Source organism: Neocloeon triangulifer, unplaced genomic scaffold (genome assembly GCF_031216515.1).
Source record: "Neocloeon triangulifer isolate White Clay Creek 2 clone unplaced genomic scaffold, ASM3121651v1 ptg000017l, whole genome shotgun sequence".
Taxonomy (NCBI): domain Eukaryota; kingdom Metazoa; phylum Arthropoda; class Insecta; order Ephemeroptera; family Baetidae; genus Neocloeon; species Neocloeon triangulifer.
Window position 1 is genome coordinate 3,606,223 of NW_026775559.1, and position 19,747 is coordinate 3,625,969.

General features: G+C 36.4%; 3 protein-coding genes and 1 non-coding gene across 4 annotated transcripts; 1 reads left to right on the forward strand and 3 right to left on the reverse strand.

Annotated features, from left to right (window-relative positions):
• Positions 1–13,193: 13,193 nt before the first annotated feature.
• Trnal-uag (transfer RNA leucine (anticodon UAG)) lies at positions 13,194–13,273 on the reverse strand. The gene has a single exon. It is a non-coding gene; the product is annotated as a tRNA-Leu (tRNA).
• Positions 13,274–13,514: 241 nt separating this feature from the next.
• On the forward strand, positions 13,515–15,612 carry LOC132203595 (target of rapamycin complex 2 subunit MAPKAP1). The gene is made up of 9 exons (XM_059631471.1): positions 13,515–13,863; positions 13,923–14,051; positions 14,152–14,306; positions 14,366–14,538; positions 14,593–14,799; positions 14,854–14,903; positions 14,959–15,078; positions 15,129–15,299; positions 15,359–15,612. The coding sequence occupies exons 1-9, from the start codon at positions 13,665–13,667 to the stop codon at positions 15,541–15,543; spliced, it is 1,389 nt and encodes a 462-aa protein (XP_059487454.1). The 5' UTR covers positions 13,515–13,664; the 3' UTR covers positions 15,544–15,612.
• On the reverse strand, positions 15,202–17,163 carry LOC132203598 (MICOS complex subunit Mic60-like). The gene is made up of 6 exons (XM_059631480.1): positions 17,035–17,163; positions 16,857–16,973; positions 16,677–16,805; positions 16,404–16,620; positions 15,897–16,344; positions 15,202–15,845 (listed from the first exon to the last, which is right to left on the reverse strand). Exons 1-6 carry the CDS (start codon positions 17,077–17,079, stop codon positions 15,614–15,616), a joined length of 1,188 nt encoding a protein of 395 aa, XP_059487463.1. The 5' UTR covers positions 17,080–17,163; the 3' UTR covers positions 15,202–15,613.
• Positions 17,164–17,473: 310 nt separating this feature from the next.
• LOC132203065 (cell cycle checkpoint control protein RAD9A) lies at positions 17,474–19,722 on the reverse strand. Its single transcript, XM_059630521.1, has 7 exons — positions 19,457–19,722; positions 19,157–19,386; positions 18,851–19,015; positions 18,629–18,782; positions 18,397–18,571; positions 18,041–18,219; positions 17,474–17,928 (listed from the first exon to the last, which is right to left on the reverse strand). Exons 1-7 carry the CDS (start codon positions 19,488–19,490, stop codon positions 17,666–17,668), a joined length of 1,200 nt encoding a protein of 399 aa, XP_059486504.1. The 5' UTR covers positions 19,491–19,722; the 3' UTR covers positions 17,474–17,665.
• Between the last annotated feature and the right edge of the window lie 25 nt (positions 19,723–19,747).

A 19,747-nucleotide genomic window follows, 5' to 3' on the forward strand; every position in this document is an offset into this window, starting at 1 on the left:
GGTCATTCATTCATTATTTGTCACAGTTTTGAGTAGGCCACAGTCTGAAAATAGCCGGCGCGCAACCTTATTTTGCTGGATTTCTACAAATCGGTGCCTGTTCTTGTTTGATTATTATGGATATAAACGCCGTATCGAGTTATTTCAACTTATTTCAGAGAGAAAGAAAAGTTTTCACTTCAACAAAGTGCAATTAAGCCTCTGCAGGTGCGCGCCGCCAGCACCTTTCCATATTCAAAGACTTTTCTCAATGCATATGGAGGTTGTTTTTCTTCTCTCTCGTGACGATGACGACTTCAAATTGGCTTAGAACAAAGAGTTTTGTAAGCGAGGAGTTTTTTTTTTGTCAAGTTTTAGAATTAGAAAGGGGAAAATAAAGACGCAGTATTTAATTTTAATTCGGCATAGGAAATAGGTCTTGGGATTAATTTAGAACTTGATTTGTTTTCCATAATAAGAGATTAAGAACTTTCCAGCCGTTTTAATTCGATGATGCCCCTTTTAAAGGGATCATATATTTACATTTTATTCCAGTCATATCTCTTTATGTGCATATTTATCGTGTGTGAGAAAACGTTTTCATGATGTGCTGTGAGAGAATGTGTCATTGTTCGTACGAGAGGATGCGCTCAGGCTGATTGTTCCGTGATTTCACATTCGCCCTTTTATCACTTTTCACTCCGACTTGCATTTTCCCTGCATGAAATAAAAATTAATACTCGAAAGCATTTTCTTTTTCGTGGGCTCTCGCGTGCCTTATTATGACAGGCAAGTGCATGCACGTCCAGAGTTAATTTGCCATTCCAAAAAGTAAAGGTGCATAAATCAGGATAAAATTAATAACACACACGATTCTCTTTCAAAGTTCTTCAAATGTAACGCTCGTGCTAGTTTACAATTGGTTATTATGTATTATATTAGCAAGAAAAGTAAACTATTAACATTACACACTTTATTCTGAACAGTTTCCAATTTCACAACAGCTGTTTGGGCTTATTAAATTCAATATTTTGGATCGTGCGGCGGCGGTGGCAGACGCGGCCATTATTATGCAACTGGCAGGAATCTGGAATGGCGAAGTGGAGCGGAAAGAAGGTTACAAGGCTGAAGAATCTTCCTTCATCTCGGTGGCGTGCAATTAGTTTCCAGGCTCTTGCTATGATTACGTCCTCGAACTGCAAATTGCAAGTAAGTATATAAGATCCGCCAAGAGGTGCTCTTCTTCTTCCAAAGCCGCATTCCGCCGAGGAAATAAAATAATCTGTATAATAATGCAGCTCATGCGCGCCGAGCAATAAACGTGCAGAGGATATACATTGAGACGTAATTATCAATGCCAGCACCTCTCTCATTTTTTTTTTACCTCCCATATCCACCGTCATTTTGCTGTAGTTTTACATGAATTAATTTAGATCGAGAATATTATCACCCTGACCTAATCATTTATCACGACTGGTTATTTCAGTTTTCTGCATGTCGATCACTTGCATCCACTTAAGGGATACAAGATTTATGCATTTTGTGATCGGTTAATTGTATGTGGCCGAGGACAATCGGCGGCCGACTTTAGCCTTTGCCACAACCTGTCTGCGCGAACAAAAGTTCTTGGCCGCCAGTTTAATGCAATGCAAGAAAAACGAGTACTTGCTGGGTATACAATTTTTGTCTAACAGGATAGCCAGTCAATCGCAGACAGAATGCGAAATGAGGTTAAATTTTTGTCGCTCGTTGGTCTCCGACCTGACCTTGGGGCATTATTCTATTTTGGCAAGTCCTTATTTGGGCAGGTAACTTTTCGCAATGACATGCCAAGTGTTTTATTTTTTGCGCAGGCCAAAGAAAAAGCAAAATATGTTGATTGAATCAAGCAAGTAGAATTCATTGTGAGGAGGATTTTTTTTCAAACTTCATTTCATCATTTAAAAACAGTGAATTTTCCTTCTACACGCTAGATTGTGTTTGAAACACTTGATTTTTCTCTGGAATATAATGCCTGTAATTATATTTAATTTTGATTTTTAGTTAAATTTTTCGTGTGAAACAACTAATTTAATTATTTAATTAAAATATGTTAACAAAGTAAAATTTTAACATAAATTTAAATGTTGTTTTCTCTCGAGCAAATAAAGAGAGCCAAATTTTGAAAACGAGAAAGCCTTTTGGACCTACTATTTATGGTTGGTCACGAAATTTAATTTTCCTTATTGTGTTGAGAGAAGAGAAAATCGACGCCCGCAATTATTTTTCCAATCACGCTGACAACGCAATCAAATATGTGAAAATTCACGCCGATAATCACACATTAACCTAATAGAATAAAATACGCCGATCGTGAGTAAGACGAGACGAGTGTGTGTGCGTTTCATTTATTTCAAGGCAGCAAATACATGTGATAAAATATAATAATGCCTTTCAAAGAGCGCGATTCAATTTCATGCAAATCTCCTCTCTCGAACCAACAACGAGTAGCGACACACATTCTCTATGAACTCTCTTCTCTTTCTCCATCAAATTTTTTTCCATTCTTTTTGAATGGGTTTACTTTGAGCGTATATTTTTGAGGCCTCTCCTCGTCCGTCGGCGAGAATAATAATAATGCAGTGAAAGGATTGACGATGCAGGTGCCTGCTTGAGAAGAGAGAGATGAGTCTGGAGAATCTCAAGATGACCGCCGCCGGCAAATCACGACTTTTAAACGTATATATCCTCGGCAGCCAGCGTTTGTCCTTTTTGCTGCTCCATTCTGCGCTGTTCTCCTGCTGCAACTTTCACATCTCTACTTTGCCAGTAAATAGAAAAAAAACTCATCTGCACAAGGGAGTGAATTAAAAACTGGCAAATAAATCCGATTCTTCCTGTATTATGTTAATTTTACTTTTTGGAATCAATTTCTTTGATTTCGAATCGGCCCTAAAGTTTGGAGACGGCAAGATGCTCTCACTTTCGAGACATGTGCGATTCTCCGAGAGAGATATTTTGCGCCCGTGGCCTGACCTTGAAAGTGCAAAACCAGCTCTCGAGTATGGAAGAGAGAGAAAAAATGGCATCGGCAGTGTGTAATTATAATTTACATTTGGGCCAGCTCGGACATAAAGGATTCTTTAGGGAGAAAAGTTTCGGCGCGGGGACCTCAAATAAAAGTTCTGCACGTGTCCGAGAAAGATGAAAGTGAGCTCATCTGTTATTGCCAAATTTTGAAATCTTCATTAATTTGCACACCTGTAAAGTAGTGTAATAAATAGGAGGCTGTAAAATTGAGCGAGAGCGTGCTTATTCTTGTGGTTTTAATTAGCTTATTGAGCGCTTATTGTGCTTTAGTAATTACCTTGTGCAAAATTACACTTCTTAAATGGCAGCGAAAGGTTTCATGTAGATCCATATTCATTATGCCAACCAACAAAAAGAGAAAAAGTTCAAATTTTTTTTTTATTACAGTGCAGAATTAAAATAATGATTTTTAACAAAAAAATTAATTAAGTATCTTTTTTAAAGTTAGAGCTATCTTGGATTTGGATTAATTTCCTTAATTTTCTTTTACATAATTAGAAAAATAAGTCACTTGTTTTTTAGACTCTCTTCATTGTAACTTAAAAATTACCTTAGCGGGTGGTTTTTTAAGTTCAATTTGAGTCTCTGAAAAAAATCAGGCTAGAATACTACTATAATAACATTTCTTTAATATCTTTAGAGCAGGATATTGCTTTTTCTTAAACAATACACAACTCACAAAACCCATTTCGATTTCAAATTCAAATCACCATCGTTCAATAAGTTAAAAAATTTAAAAAAAGATTGCACGCAGGTTAGGAGGAAAGTATAAATTTTATATTTTACTTTTCGAAGTTCCCCTACTGAAACTTTATCTTGAAATTAATTTAAAATTTCTAAACAATGTGTATGAATACAAAACTTATATTATGATTTTGTACTAATCAGTATCAATGTGAAACCAAATATATTATTTAAAAAAATAAATAAAATAAAACCAGATGACTACCTGATAATGATAAATCATTCGGAAAGGGAGCAGCACCTGGTTATATAGATATTAGATTAATCATTATGATTAAATTATTAACAATAAATTGTGGCAAATTAACAATAAATTGTGGCAGCAGCTCATATTACAATCATTACCGGCGTACTATATAATTATATGCATTTAAATAAAGAAAAAACGAGCCACTTTTCTATAAAATCATGTCACTTCTGTATATATACCTGTTTTGTATTTTATTTTCCACTAAATGCAGCGTAACCGACGTAGTTGAAACATTCTTACGCGAGCGCAGAAAACGCGTTTTCCTCGCCAAAGCATGAGGGAAAAAAACAGTGGTAACCAGTTTGGCAGCTGTGAAATCTATTAACAAATCGTTTGTAGGTGGCCAGGTGCGCTCTCGTCCAAACGAAATTATGTCACGCAAGGTCAAATCTACTTAAAGAAATCAGCAGTCTGACAACGAACCAGATTGCCACCTGAATTAAACACGAGAGATAGAATCGCGAATGACGAGCGTGATGCGAATGAGGCCCAATGCGTTACGCTTGCTAGTCGAGAGACACTCGAGCAGCGTGCCATATTAACTAAACGCAAAAGTGTATCAGAGACAAAATGCGATACACCCGCAGCCAGCATCTGCGAAACGAATACATTTGATCTCGATTGCGCGTTCAAGGGGATGCCCTCCAAATACGCAACTAGGTTGATTAATATGTGTGCACAGATGATTGTGTGTGCAAACGACATTCGAGACCTGCACCGCTCGCCGCCTTGAGAGATCAAAAACGATATTGCGCACTGAACAATTCCAAGCCAGGTGATGTATTGTTGCCTGTTTGTTTATGTATATGGTGTGTAATTGCGTGTCGATCTTTTAATTGCATTCAAATGAACGACCTAGTAATGACAGCAGGCACGCAGGGCAGTGAATAATTATTTGAAAAAATGAAGGTACTTTATTGGCAGGCTTTTAATCGAGCCCCCATAATGAACCTGCACTTTGGTATGAGAGGTTTATGACTATTTGCAATTGGGTTTAATTACATTTTGAAAGGGCGCTGAAGTTATCAAATGGAAAAGGAATCATTTGTAACTAAATTATGGCATATTTCTCGACATAAATTTACAATTAATCAAAAAAATAATTTTTTTTTAACCTGTACTTAATGAAAGGAATGGAAATTTAAACGGAAATGAGTGTTAAATTTTCAATAAGTTTTTTCCAGGTTTTATCAATAACAAATTATACCGATTGCATAGCATGAAATGAAAAAAAGACTAGTAAAAATAAAACCAATTTTTGTTTACATTTAAAAGTTAAAAAATTCAGTTGTTAATTGTGTGTTTATTTTGGTAATCTTGTGTGTAGCGTATTGTTTTCTATTTACATTTAAATTCCTGGATAGAAATTTAATGTGCAATTCTGGAACTAAGCAGGCTGTGAAATTATAATTCAAAATTTTAACTTTTGAATTGAGATAACTTATATATTAAAATGAAAATATATTAATTCTCTTTGAAGAAGTTGACACTCGAGGAGATGATCATGGAAATGAAGCGATCGGGCTTTTCCTCGTTGCAGAAAAATTGTTTTTATTCAAAAACAATTTTTCTGCAACGAGGAAAAGCCCGATCGCTTCATTTCCATATTAATTCTCGCTCAGTTTATGAATTCCACGAAAAATTTTGCTCTTTAAAAATTAAATTTTTTGTTACTATTGTACGCATTATTTACAAAAAAATATATTACTTCTATACTTAATGATGGATTATGCAAGTGTTATTACAAAGCTTTCCGTCGTCCCCATAACTAGCTCTCTCTCCAATAAGGATACGTTTGAATGGCAAAAAACCTCTTTGGACTTGGAGTCATAACACTGGTGAAATTTTTAAACATATCACATACATAGATGTTGCCCAGTTTGGAGCAAAAAACATGAAAGTTGTGCTGCTCTTTGAAGAACTCTCATGCATTGTCTTATTTGGTCAGAAGCCGTCGTTCACCAAGGCAGTGATCAGTCACTGCCCTAGCCGCGGTCCAGCATTTCAGCCTCCCACTTGACGAGAGTCGTACACAATTAACGGACAAGGCCTTAACACCGTATTCGCGCCTGCATGAAAAAAGCAGCCTTAATTAGCCGAAAGGGACAACTTTCGCCGACAGCCCGATTTGAATGCAAGTGAGTGCGCAAAAACCCGGTTCACTGATTCTCGCTCGTCGGCCACTGGACCAGTTAATCACTCGCAAATCATAAATTAATCTACTTGCAGGTGCGTGCGTCGGATCTGCTGCGTGCAAAACTAACTTTCTTGTACAGATTCAAATCTCTCGGCAGGCAGTTCAAAGACCCTGACTGAGTGAGTTTGGCCGTGCGGATCGCAGCATAATAATATTGATTTAAAGCATTGACGGAGCGATTTTCATGTCTGTGATAATTATGATTTATTTCTTTTCCTTCTTGAAGCGCATTTAACTGTATTGTGTTCGCAGGACAGTAGATAATGAGCCTTTGCGAGAAGATGCATCCCTTTGGCTTCTTTTTAGGTGTAATAATATCTTATTTGGGTACTATTTTTCAAAAAACCCTTTATTGGCACTTATTGGCATGGTCTAATCAAGTCTTTGCAACAATGGTGATTAAAATTTCCAATTGTCTTCAAAAATCGCAAAAATGTATTTCTATTGTTGTGAGGTCTTGATTTGATGGTGTCAATAAGGAGTCATTTAATAAGCCAAAATATTACAGGAAATTAATTTGGCAATCATTTTATTTATCATATACCTCTGATATTGAAGTCATTTTCTGCTTTATATTTTATCAGACTTCAAATTCAAAATTGTCTACCATTCTACCAACATCAACAAAAACCACAGCAACTGATGACAAGCATTTAAACTTGAGTGCATATTTTTTTTTTTAAATATTTTGACAAAAGAATTAATTTAAAATTGGAAATTAAAAAATTTATTTTCTTGCGTACAATTTTTTTCCAATGTTTAATAAATAATTAAATAAAAACTTTAATTTTTTTTTACATTATCATAATAAAATATTGTAAAATAAAGATTATCTTAGAAAATAAAATTATAATTACAATTAAAATTTGTTCGTGTTTTTAGGTTTTGTTCAGCATGTAATCGTTTGCCTTAATTCCATTTAATTTATTTCAGAGCATATAATTTAATCCTCTTTGGAGATAATTTTGACTTCTAACTTCTAATATAAAGTTGAAAGTTTTTCAAATTTACTCTTAGTTTTAGAATCCCCCGTTAAATTACTTTTTGAAAACTTACATAATCTGCTCTACGAATAAAAGTTGCTTTTCGATATGTTTGGCATAAAATCCTAAGGACTGCTATTGCTTTCAAACTTATTTTCAAAACATTGAATTTTTAACCTTTTTACCTGCGTACAGAGCACATTTGCTGGTGTGCAATTATGTTCTAAAATAAATGACTATGCGTGCCTCGTGCATTAAACTGAAAACAACACAATGTCATAACAAAACGCGTTATCCTATTTATTCACGCAGGCACAGCACGCATTCCTGGTGACAGCACGTAAGTGTATGATTTACATGCTGTACGTGTGCAATCGCGGCGTCCGGCGGCGACACATCCCTTTTCCGCACGTTGTTCAGAACTTCAGATAGCAAAACAGCCAAACATGATTGTCGTCGCGCGCGCCGCGCAATTTTATATAGAAGAAGTGGTTGCTGCTCGCGAAGAAGTGTTTTCACTTCAGGAAGTTGATGCTTTTCTTTCTACAATTTTTTCATACAATTGCAGCCCGTCTTCCTATGTTTAAACTGGTTTAACTTAATTGCATATTCGCCGCCGCCGGAGAGTGCGACCGCGACTACTTTCATTTGGATTCAACGACCCTCTTTGCGGAGGAAAAATTATGCAGGTTCACAAACCAAGAGGCGGGCATTCAAAGTGAATTAAGTGAAGGCATTGGCTTGTGCAAAAATGTCCCAAGGTTTCTTTTATTTGATTTTTAGTTATATACTAAAAACTATGCAAGCGAATAAAATTTGCTATAAAAATAAAAAAGGACTTCATTTAAATAACAATCAAAATTTATAAAAATTCATTCATACATCAAGTTTCTATATAGGTTCTTGAAGTTATTGTTGTGGAACCTTTTGGCACTTACGGTGATCATTTTTTGATAAAATAATTCCCCAAATCAGTTTCGTTTCATCTGCCGGCAAGAAAAGAGGTATGCACTTTTACACACATTTCACAATTTTGTCAGTTTGTTGAATTTGCTTGGAAATTTTATTCTTAAAATTGAATTAATTCCAATAATCTCTATTAAAAATTAAGGCTAAAAATATTGTAATTTATTATAAAAATGTCAGCTTATTTCATTTCAACGGCTCATGAATTAGGGTTGCAACCCGCAACCGAAACTAGCAGAGCAGGGATTTTCTGTACCATGCAGTAACAATAAAGTTTCTCATTTCCACCGAGGAAACCAAAATTTTATTTCATCAGGAAATCTTACATCATGGCTAGTTTCAGCAAAGGATTTAACTCATTTAAAATTAACATTATAAACCTCCGAACCAAACAGCAGCAGAATTCAGTGGAAATTTTAGTTAAATTATTATGAGACGCAATGATATTTATAAGATTTAAAATATTTACATTTTACAACATTTTTACAACTTAGTTTGTTAGGTTATAGGTAATATTTAAATTTAATAAAGTAAAAATTAATAACAATTTAAATAAAATAAAAACAAATTAACTTAAAACTTTTATTTAAAATTTAATTTAAATAAAAACTATAAAAATAAATAATAAGTAGAAAAACTTTAAATTTTTGTGTTAAATAATAATATTAAATTTATTTGCCGTGTTAGATTACTTTAGTCAAGGTGTTCCCTTTGCCTTCATTTCATTTAATTGATTTCTGAGCATTTAATTTAACAGCTCAAAAGTAAAAAAATAAAAAGACATTCTTCAGTATTTAAAATACACATGCATCGTTTCAATTGCAAGAATTTTTAATATTGGTAATATCGGAATTGTTGCCATTTTGACTTCTTCGTATTAGTTTAAAAATTTATACATCAATGAATATAGAAAACTTTTAATTTTCAATTGTAAAAATCTAGAACATGTTAATTTTTGTAATTACTTACTAACCAGAATTTAATAAATTAATTGCAAAAAGTAAGCCATTGATCAAATAAGTATGCGGAATTTTTACTTTTGTTTTTATCACTTGAAATGAAAGTTAAATGCAGGTGTTTTTAAACAACGAAAAGGAGCATAAAAGTGAAATTAAACAAATAAAAGCTATTTAATTTTAATTACTGATTTTGTAGGTGAGACAGTTAATGAAAGTTTTAACAAGAAAAGACAGGTTAGTTTCCACAACCCTGTGGCCATGACGGCGCGTGCACCCATAATTTTGACAAATTCATTTACTGGCCAGCAGCGGTGGCAGGTGAAGGAGCAGCGCAGCTTTTTAACTGTAGCCCACTTCATTAATAAAGAAGAAAGTAAATTTCGTCTGCTGGTTCTCTCTCTTTTCTCGCCTCCGCTCGTGCCTCGCTGCGAAACGAAAACAGCCAACACAATAAAAAGAGCAGCAATCCGCAAGAGTGACTTTCACCCAAATCACAACAAATGCAGCTCGATCGATTCGGACAATCTGACACCAATCCTTTGTGCCGTTTATCTGGGTAATTGGCAGGCCCCAATAAAAAGAAGATCTATCGAGAAAAGTGTGCGAAAAGCGGTTGAAGTTCTTTTTCGACATAGTCCAGTGGAGCACTCGATTTATTTTGATACACATTTTTTCCAGCAATTTGTGTTAAACGACTGTGATCCCGTTGAATATACGCACTTATCTCACCAATAATTATCAGCCCGTGCAAAACTTAAACTGCCAGACTTATTACTTAATGCTGTGGAGCAATTCACATTCTTTTATAAATTTGACACTATATTTTGTAACTCGTTTATTTAAAAAGTATTTGGCTCCAATTTCGCACGCCTCATCACTCAATGATGATCCCGACGATATATATATATAATATCTCAATTTTTATCAGCAAAAAACACGCCGTCTAACAAGATTATGGAATTTCGTCGTGCCAATTCCCGAGTGGTTTAGGTCTAGAGTTGCTTCACTTTTATCCGCCAACGGTGCCGCGTCGAGATTTTTACAGTAAACCGCAATCGGTCTCTCGCCCTTTAATCGTGTGTAGAATTGATTATCTGTTCCGAAATAAAATATTTTCGCACTAGGAAACCATATAATGTTGTTGCCGATGGCCCTGTTAGGAAATACACAAACGCTTCCTTGCTGCAACACAGTCGTAATAATTGCAGTGAAATTCTTGAACCCCATTTCTATCAAGAGATTTTGAAATTGATGTAGTTGATGTGAGCAGAGACCCAAATTTTTTCATTGAAGAGAATTTTTATTTTAAGAATAAAACCCTAAATAGAAGAAATTTAATTTCCACGGCATCATTTTTTTCTTCAAAATTCTAATAATGGCGTGAATAAATTTTAATTACATCTCATTGTTTTACCAGTTTTTCATAATAGTCAAATTTCTCCTCGGTACTTCCATATTGTTATAATCAGCGAATCGTTCCGCCTTTTATCCTTGCATAAAATAATTGCAGGCGGCACGAAATCACTTTTTCATAGGAATTTATTTATCAACAGCCGGCAGGTATAGGCGCGAGAACCGTTTCCTTCGTTTGTCGGATTTCCCTGCCGCGCGTCTATTTGGAGAATCTTCCCGGCGCATTGTGCTCGAATTGTTGCATTAATTTGATTAAACGGCTTTAAAGCTAATTAGCTTTCATTCGACGTGAAGGAGAAAGCCGACTGAGCTTAATATTTTAATCAGATGGAATGTGAAATTGTGAGAATGAAATCTGACAATGAAACTTTTTTTCATCTTTATTTTATTGCTGATTATTACTTATCCCTCTCGATCAATACAAAAAAATTTTAATTGGAAAAAAGAGAAGAAAGGGTTTACATGATCTAAAGAATTAGCAACAAATTTACTCGGAAAAATTTAAATCTCAGCAGATTTGGTTTAAATTCAGCTGATTGACAATTGGCACCGTCATCTTTAATATGTAAACTTGTAAATAATAACACATGATTTTTCTACAGATTAATTTCAACAATTTTGTTCTTATACAAATATTATTACTTCTATAATTTATAATTATAAATTTACAAATTGTTAGTAATATAAATATGAATTTAATTTTCAATCTTAGAATTATTGTTTATCTCCTTTCTTCTCGAAATTTAGAATCTTTCAATAATTAAATTACTATAGAAAATTCAAAATTTTAACATACTCTGGGTGGAAAAAATATGATGAAAAAGTTAATTAAAAATAATAACCTGCATGGAAATGAAAGTGTTAATATCAGGATTTTTTTATGAAAGAAAGGGTCTTTTTTTATAACAACATAATAATTAATAATAATATTTAAATTATAGATTTTTTGAACTCCCGCAGGCTGTGTATTATATATGATGCCATTTATACTTCTGAAATAAGATACACATCTTGACACATTCCTTAGTGGTTCATTCAAGACTTCAAGAGTGATGTGTAGTTAATGAAATATCAAGAACGGAAATCGCACGGGGCGTGCAAATAAAAACGCGTGTTTATTCAGCGTCGACTTCCTCACGTAAAGTAATACCCACGGTCGCAGTTCTGTTGTTGTACGCATTGAATTTAAACCAGCCTCTTCCGACTGCTATCGATTGTCTCTTCTCGGAAGCTTCGAGTTTTTTTTTATCTCACAGCTGCATGCTGGCTTCACATTCATAAAAAGTTGAACTTAATTCAATTTGTGAAATTAATCTCTCTCCCTAGAAAAATAATTGTTTGGAGTGTTTTATTTTTTCAGTTGATTTTCCCATTTAAATTAGTTTTACTTTAATAAACTTCCTTCAAGCTTAATCAGGCATATTTTAAAAATACATTTCATTCTAATTTCACCGTTTTGAAGCTGAAGACAAAAAATATTTAACAACAGGTTGTCCGTTGAATCGCTTCCCTAACTTATTGCTCAAATGATTACATTTAAAAACACAAATTTCCTCGCAGCAAACGCTATAAAAAGCCTTTCAATAAACTGTATTTTAAAACGCCCATTTCAGTTCAATATCGACGTGAAGCTGCGCTCGTCAGATTTACGATACGGTTTAATTGAACTAATTTTCATGTATATAAACGACGGTCGGTGTGTGTGTGCCTGATTTTGCGCAACACTTACTCTCGGTGGATTACGACGTAGGAAAATTTAAAGCGCCGCTGCTGGACATTCCACTTGCGAGTGCATTGCTCTCTTTGCGTCATAGGATGGCCCAATAACGATAAATAAACGACAAGAAGTGCATTATTTCTCTTTCGTTGGAGCGGCGGGGGCTAATTACTTGTTGTCATAATACGCCATTATATGCGTGCACCTTTATTTACGGAGAAACGCGCGACGACCCGTTTCGAAATGTGACGTCTCTTCATTCATTTGGAGTTCATTGTTGGGTCAAAGACGACGATGCGGGCAGAAAGTTTTTAATGCCACTCATTATTGGCAAAAGGGACAATGGTCTCCTTATGCAAAAATAGGAATGGTTTATATTTTTTATTGTGTCACTTGGCAACCAATAATTAATTACAAATTATATATTTAGTAAAAAAAAACAATATGATATGAGGCGAATTAATATATTTTATAAATATTAAATTTATAATATAATTTTTGAATATTTGGATGATGTATCTTGAGAGGCAGAGATTGCCTTGTGATACACCAATAAACTTAATTTGCAACTAAATATTTCACCATTGTATCTGATATTATGCTGTTTTTATTTACTTTGATATTGTGTAGCATAGCAAAAGCATCTATTATATTGATACATTAAATACATTTTAAAGTTTAAAAAATTGAAACATTCAATTATTATATTAAAATAAATAAATAATGCATATATGTGTAAAAAAAATTAATATTAAAAAAAAACATGTGAAATTAAAAATAAAATAATATAATGCTCTATTATCACTTTAAGTTTCAGTGATTGAATTCTTCGACAGAGCTGAAACTGTCTGCGGCACTCTAAATTTTCAATATCCAACATCCCCGCAATGTTCGAGAGTCAAATGATCCAAAAATCTGGCAGCGGTGGGATTCGAACCCACGCCCTTTCGGACTGGTGCCTAAAACCAGCGCCTTAGACCGCTCGGCCACGCTACCTCATGGCCCCACTGAGGGTGCCGTGTACAGTTTTATTGCAGACGACAAAAATCCTCAATCATCAAGCTCAATGGTTACCTTTTTCAAAGCTGCCTGACCCCTGAGCGACAATAAACACTCCATCTCCATCCTGGTAGAACCCCCTGGATGCTTTCCTAGTTTTGTTTTGGTTTATCAGCCGGCCGGGGTCACGCCCACTTGATAGGTCATCGTCAGATCGTCATCGATCATTGAACTCATTGAAGCCTTGCAAGGCTTGCAAGGTAAGCAAGCGCACCCCCGGCCAGCGCATATTAAATGTAAACAACGCATGGATGTGACAATTTCGGGCCGAATCGGCAGTGACTAGCGTCGAAATTGAGCTTTTTCCGCCGAAGCAGGCTTGCGGGAAATGGCTACGTACGACAACAAGCACTGGTTGCTCTCGCACATCCGGCACTCGTTCATTTTCTCCGACGAGTCGGGATTCAGCGAAATGGTCATGATGGACGAGGACTTGAGGGTGCCTTCGATGACGGCCTACCCCGGTCTTGACCAGGACGAGGAGGACGAGGATGGGGACCTTCCCAGATCCCTCGATATTCACTGTGGTGAGTGGAAAATAATCGTGATGGTTTGAACAAAACTGACAGATTTCTCTTTGACACAGATCTAGATTTCGGCGCCCACAGGAGACGAGTCAATACGGCCCAGAAGTTGGAAAAGATGGATCTGGAGAGGAAAAGGGTGGCGAAGGTTACAAGTATAAAATGGGAAGATCCACCGCCTAATATGTCAGGTAAATTAAAAGTTGCATAGTTCGTAGGCCACAGTGATTTTCCTTTGACAAGAATTAAAATATACTTGTTTTCTGGTTATAACTTTGATTTTGTTTTTAGATATGTCCTCTATAGCCTTTGAGAAGAAATTAGTGGATAAGAGCAAAAAAGAAGCGGTAAAAGTCAAGCGAAGTTCAACTCTCTCTGCGCAACTAAAAGACTGCCCTGTTCTTCACAAAAACCCCTTCCTAGACTTTTCAATGTTTGATGGAAATGTGAGTTTGGAAACATTCAATATTTTGCTTAATAACCTCACAAATTTCTCTACGACTAGGCACAAGTTGGTGTTCCTGTCAAGCGATACATTATTTTCCTGACCATGCTTCCTCAGCACGAGAGAAACTACCCGTTGCATGTTACCATTGTGAATACTGCTAAAGTCAAAGAACTTATCGGACTGGTCTTGTGGAAGTGTTCAGTGGAAAGAAATGCTCAATCTTCTTTGTTGTGAGATCCTTTTTTTTTTTATTGAAAAATTTCCACTTTTAAATGAATTTTTAGGGAGGATGTGTCAGCCTATGCGCTGCACATTGCTGAAGATGATGGTGAAGTAGACTGGGACTTTCCGTGCTTAGACGAAAAGGAGATTGTGTCCAAGTTTGGTTTCAGCTACTTGGCCTTAGTGCAAAAGACTGATGTGAATAAGTCCAGAGCTCAAACTGTAAGCATGCCTTTGTCCAGTTTGGGATGGTCTGCCTTAGCTGAGAGGTACGAAAGCGGTTATTTGTCATACTTTATAATGCAATTATCACAAATATTTAGGGACGAGAAGGAAATAGAGGGAGCAGAAGAAAGTGCTGTGCAACAACAAGGTAATATTATGTCAGTTTTTGAGAAATTTTTAATAAAATTCCTTATCATAAATAGCCATGAGAGAAGCTGAGCAGCGAATGAGAGGACACATGACGGCAATGGAGGCACCACTTTATCAATCCTTCCAAGTTCACATCCTGAATAGGATGAGAGTACGGAGCGCTGTTCATTTAGGTAAATTATCAATAATTATAACATTTCTTATTTAAAAAAAATTATCTCAGGAATATCCGGCGAGAAAATTGAAATTGACCCTGTGGTTCAACACAAGGCAACATCTCAGCTGTGGGGCAAGAGAAAAGCCGCCACTTACGATATTTCTCGAGTTGCCGCCTGCGAACTGACCCACCAGAGATCCACTAAATCTTCTTTCCGATTAGTTCATCAGTCAATAGGTATACTATAAATTGAAATTATCAAATTAGATATCATCAAGTTTATTTTAAACCAACAGTGGAAGATTCGACAACTGCCTTCAAGACATTAGAGTTTGAAGCGGAACACTCGATTGCACAGGAAATAGTGCAGAAAGTGAACCACATTTTGGAGCTGCGATCTGGTCCTGTGCGAAAAGAATACTTGACCACCAAGGAGCGAAAGTCAACAAGAAGGAGGAGTTTTAGCTTTTCTTTGAAATAGCAATAAGCACTTGTCTTTCTGTGATTCAATAACTACTTAATTCGTAACCAGAAAAAACGTTCTTCCTTTTTTAAAACTGAGATTCCTTGATGGGTTTGTTGTCAATGATCAGGACGGGCGACTTGTAGCAAGACCTGTTGATCTTCAGAGTGCAGTAGTGTTTCAGAATTTGTGTGGCCTGCTTCACTTTGAGGTAGCTTCGGGCCTCGTTCAGCCATCCGGCCACAGCCTTAGTCGGAGCTCCCTTCAGGCGCTCGACAAACTTCACTGCGTTCATAAAATCGTTGTTCTTCATGCAGGCACTGTTAATATTTTTTATAAATTGAAGTACTTTGCTAATTTATTAAACTTACCATGCTCTAAAAAGCAGATCGGCGTTGTCCAGTTCTTCCGGAACAAAGTCCGACGTCAGGTCAGGGTTGCAATATTTGTTGCGCACAGTCAGCATGGACCTGAGGTAGGAGGCGACGTAGGCTAATCCTGAGTGCGGACCCTCTCCCTTGAGCATGGCCAAGTTATGCGCCACCTTTTCAACCTCTTCAAATCTGGCCTTCAGACCAATCTCCGTCAGCACACCGCGCTTGACAGCCAAGGCAGGCAGAGACTCGAGGACTGCTTCACCCAATTCGTCTTTTCCTTTGAAGGCGGCCTCCATGCTCTCAGCCAGTTTTGACACCTGGCACATCTGCTCAGTCCAGTTGCTGGCAGGAACTTTGTCAACTTTCAGGGCAGCCTCAACTTCTTGACACTTATTTCTCAGCTCAAGTAAAACCTTGTTTTCTTGGAGGAACCTGTCTTGGGCTGTTAAAAATGAAAAAAAGTTCTGTTTTTTTCCGGTGTATGTGGGATAAGAAAATTACTATTGAAATCCTCTTCTTTTCTCAAAAGGACTTCGGAAACCTTTTCCACTGTGTCCTCCAAGTGCTGTCGGAAGTCTCTGAATTTGTCGACCATGTCTCGAACCATGGTCCTGTTTTGAATGTCGACTCTCTCTTGCAGTTGCCTATCCAACTCGGCCTTTATGTCTTTAGAGATCAAATCCATCTTTTCCCTTGCCAGATCATTCACTTGCTTGACCTTAATGGCCAGATTTTTAAATTATCAAATCCATTTTTACAATCAAAATTAAGTACTTTTGCTTCATGTTCCTTTTGACACTCAGCCCTGATAACCCGTTCCTTTTGTTGGAACAGCTTTTCTGCCTCCCTGTTCAAAGCCTCGTTGGCCGCCACGGCTTGGCGTAGCTGTTCCTCTTCAAAACGCTTGAAATAATATTGATAAAAAAAATATAGGGTATATTTAATTTCTTCTACCTTAGCATTTATGAGCTTTTCTTTCAAGCGCTTAAACTCAATCGCTGCCTTGACTACAAAAATAAGCTGATCCCAATCTGTAGTCTTGTCATGCTCAGAATGGATCCCCATTTCTCGCTATATATTTTCATATATTATGGAATCTTGTCTAGAAAAAAAATGGAAATTCTCAAGATACCTTCAATTTCTCGTAAGCCTCAATGGCATCCTTTCTGTTGCCCATAGCTTTGAGTCGAAGAATTTCACTATCTGTAGCACATCTTTCAGTTGCCAAAAGCCTTGAGGCAAATGATGTGGCCAGCAGAACTCCTCCGGAAAGCCCTACGACCTCAGCAAGTCCAAAAGGTTCCTTTTGAACTCTGGTAAAATGCTTGGCAAAGCCCAAGCTCCATGTGTTTTTTGCACTCAGTATTCTACCAGCCTAAAAATGATCAAGAAAATAATTCTTACGATAAATCATTTCTGAAAAATACCTTGGCTGGGTGAGAGCTGATTAGTCTGAACATTTTGAGAGCAGATCTGAATTGATTCAACTGCCAAAATTTTAAACTTAAAATCCCAACAATGAGACAATTTGAAGCAAATAATGCTTTACAACAATCAAAAATTCATTTCATGCATCCTTGATAAGTACACTTTAATTAATAGCATGTTTGGTATCCATAAACTTTCTGTAAGACATGTTTCTCATTATCACAATATGGAAAAATACTAAGTCCAATACTTAGTAGGAAAGAGGAGAAATTTAAGACTATACAAAAAATAAATGCAGTGGCTTCACTTATAATTTTGTTCTTGGCAACCTCTCTTCAATTTTCCCCGTCACTATCATACGCTAGTATAACACCCAAAGTCTGAGGAGCACTTTCCACTTCTTTTTCACGAAAGCACCGGGGGAAATAAAATTTTTGAGCTCTGATTTCTGGTGGTGTTCCGACGGGAGGGGCTGGTTCTTCGTCTTCCTCCCACTGCAGCTGCTGGATTTCTTCAATTTCCATATCGATCTGAGCAGCAATTTCAGGTCGAGGTGTAGCTGGTGGTTCTGTAGGTGCTCTTGGTAATGTTGCTTGGCCTGAAATAAATTATTTATTTAATGAAAAGTAAGTAAATGTTTTAAAATAAGTAATTAAAACTAGGGCATTGCTATTTTTAGTGATATTTGTAGAATATTTAAAAATGTTTACTTTGTTCAACGGTAGTTGATGGCCTCCTTCGAACCACAGTGTCATTGAAACTTCTTTGACTACTACTTCTTTGGCTGCTCACACTTTGGGATTGAGAGAGTGTGTCATTGTAAGTCATGGTGGCCAGAACAAATTGAGCTTCGAAGGATGGCTGGTTGGTTACACAAAAGACGATTGGTCTAGAATTTAATACAAAATATTTAATATCTTGTAATAACTATAATATAATGCCAAATAAAAGATACGAGATTATAAAATTATTATGTAAATACAAAAAATAGCAGAAATTATGGAATATTCCTTTCATAAAATATTTAAAATCTGATTTATTTTAATTTAACATTAAAACATTTTACCTTCCAGGAGTGTCAAAGTGGCCAGAAACTGTGATGTTACAAGCCTCGGCAAAACTTAGCAAGGCCCGCAACTCCCGTAAGTTGAAAGTGATTGTGGTTTCTACTCCAATTTGCAGAGCATCGAATTCACTCGACTCCAAGGCTAGCTCAGTTCTCATGGTATTTTTCATGGCCTCTGAAAATTGAATTAATCATTCAACCATTGATTGCAAAATTCAGTTTTGATTCTCACCTGAAGCGTCTGTAAAGTTTCGTAATATCACCCTGGAAGAACTTACAGAAATAGTGATATCGTCCTGATTTTTGTTGAAGCTGTGAAGGGCGTCGATGAGCAGTTTGCTTTGGGCAATCAATTTGTTTTTTGTAGAATCTTTATTGTAGTGGGCCTAGAATTTTGCAAATTATATTAACAAAAAAATGCAAATTACGAAGTCAAGGTAATTCAAGAAGCAACCTGCAATGATTCAGTTTGAATGACAGGGACATAGTAGGTTTTGCAAATACTGTGACGGCAGCAGAGCTGGAAAACGAGGACTCGTCCACCCTGTCCATGGTTAGCAAAGAAAATTTTGCACATCTCAACATTGACGTTATGTGTGCGGAAAGCGGCCAGACATGACTGAAAATAATAAATATTACTAAATATGTACTAAAATACCTGTTCAAAATTTACAAAATTCAATAAGTTGAAAAAAGTTGACTTTGAATGAATATAGGATTTTTTAAATTCAGTATTTTATTTTTTAATTGATTTAATGACCTTCATAGGAACTTTGCATAATTCAGGCTCGGCTGCCTGGCTCTGACTGCTCGAGGGTTGGTGGTCTCTGTTTGTGGGCGAGTAATGAATGAAAAAGCTGCGGTCAAAATTGAACGAGGCGAACGCCGCTCTTCGTGAGTCCACCGTCCGGAAATGAATTCCTCCAGCATACGGCTCGACGTACAACTCATCGCCAATTTTAGACAAGGTCTGGATGGCCTTGCCCAAGACTGTGGGAAAAAATGAATAGAGAAGATCGTCAATTTTGCATTACGAGGCTGATGAGAATAAAATTATTACCCTTGACATTGGCGCTGGGAATGTGGCACTTCATTATTTTCCTCACTATCGGCCAATTTGAAGATGTTTTGAAACGAGACGGAAGAAAATCCAAAGCCGAAATTCCTCAGTTTTGATTGTTATTCTAGTTTTCTGCTTTCAAACCGTAGAAAAAACAATTAATCTGTATATGTCCTGAAAGAAACTTTCAACACTTTCTGCCGGCTTGTTCTCTTCTCCGCGCTCGAGTTTGTTGATTTTTTGTGAGCAGACCATGGGGGCGTGGCCGCCTAATGTCAAAAACAAAAAAGT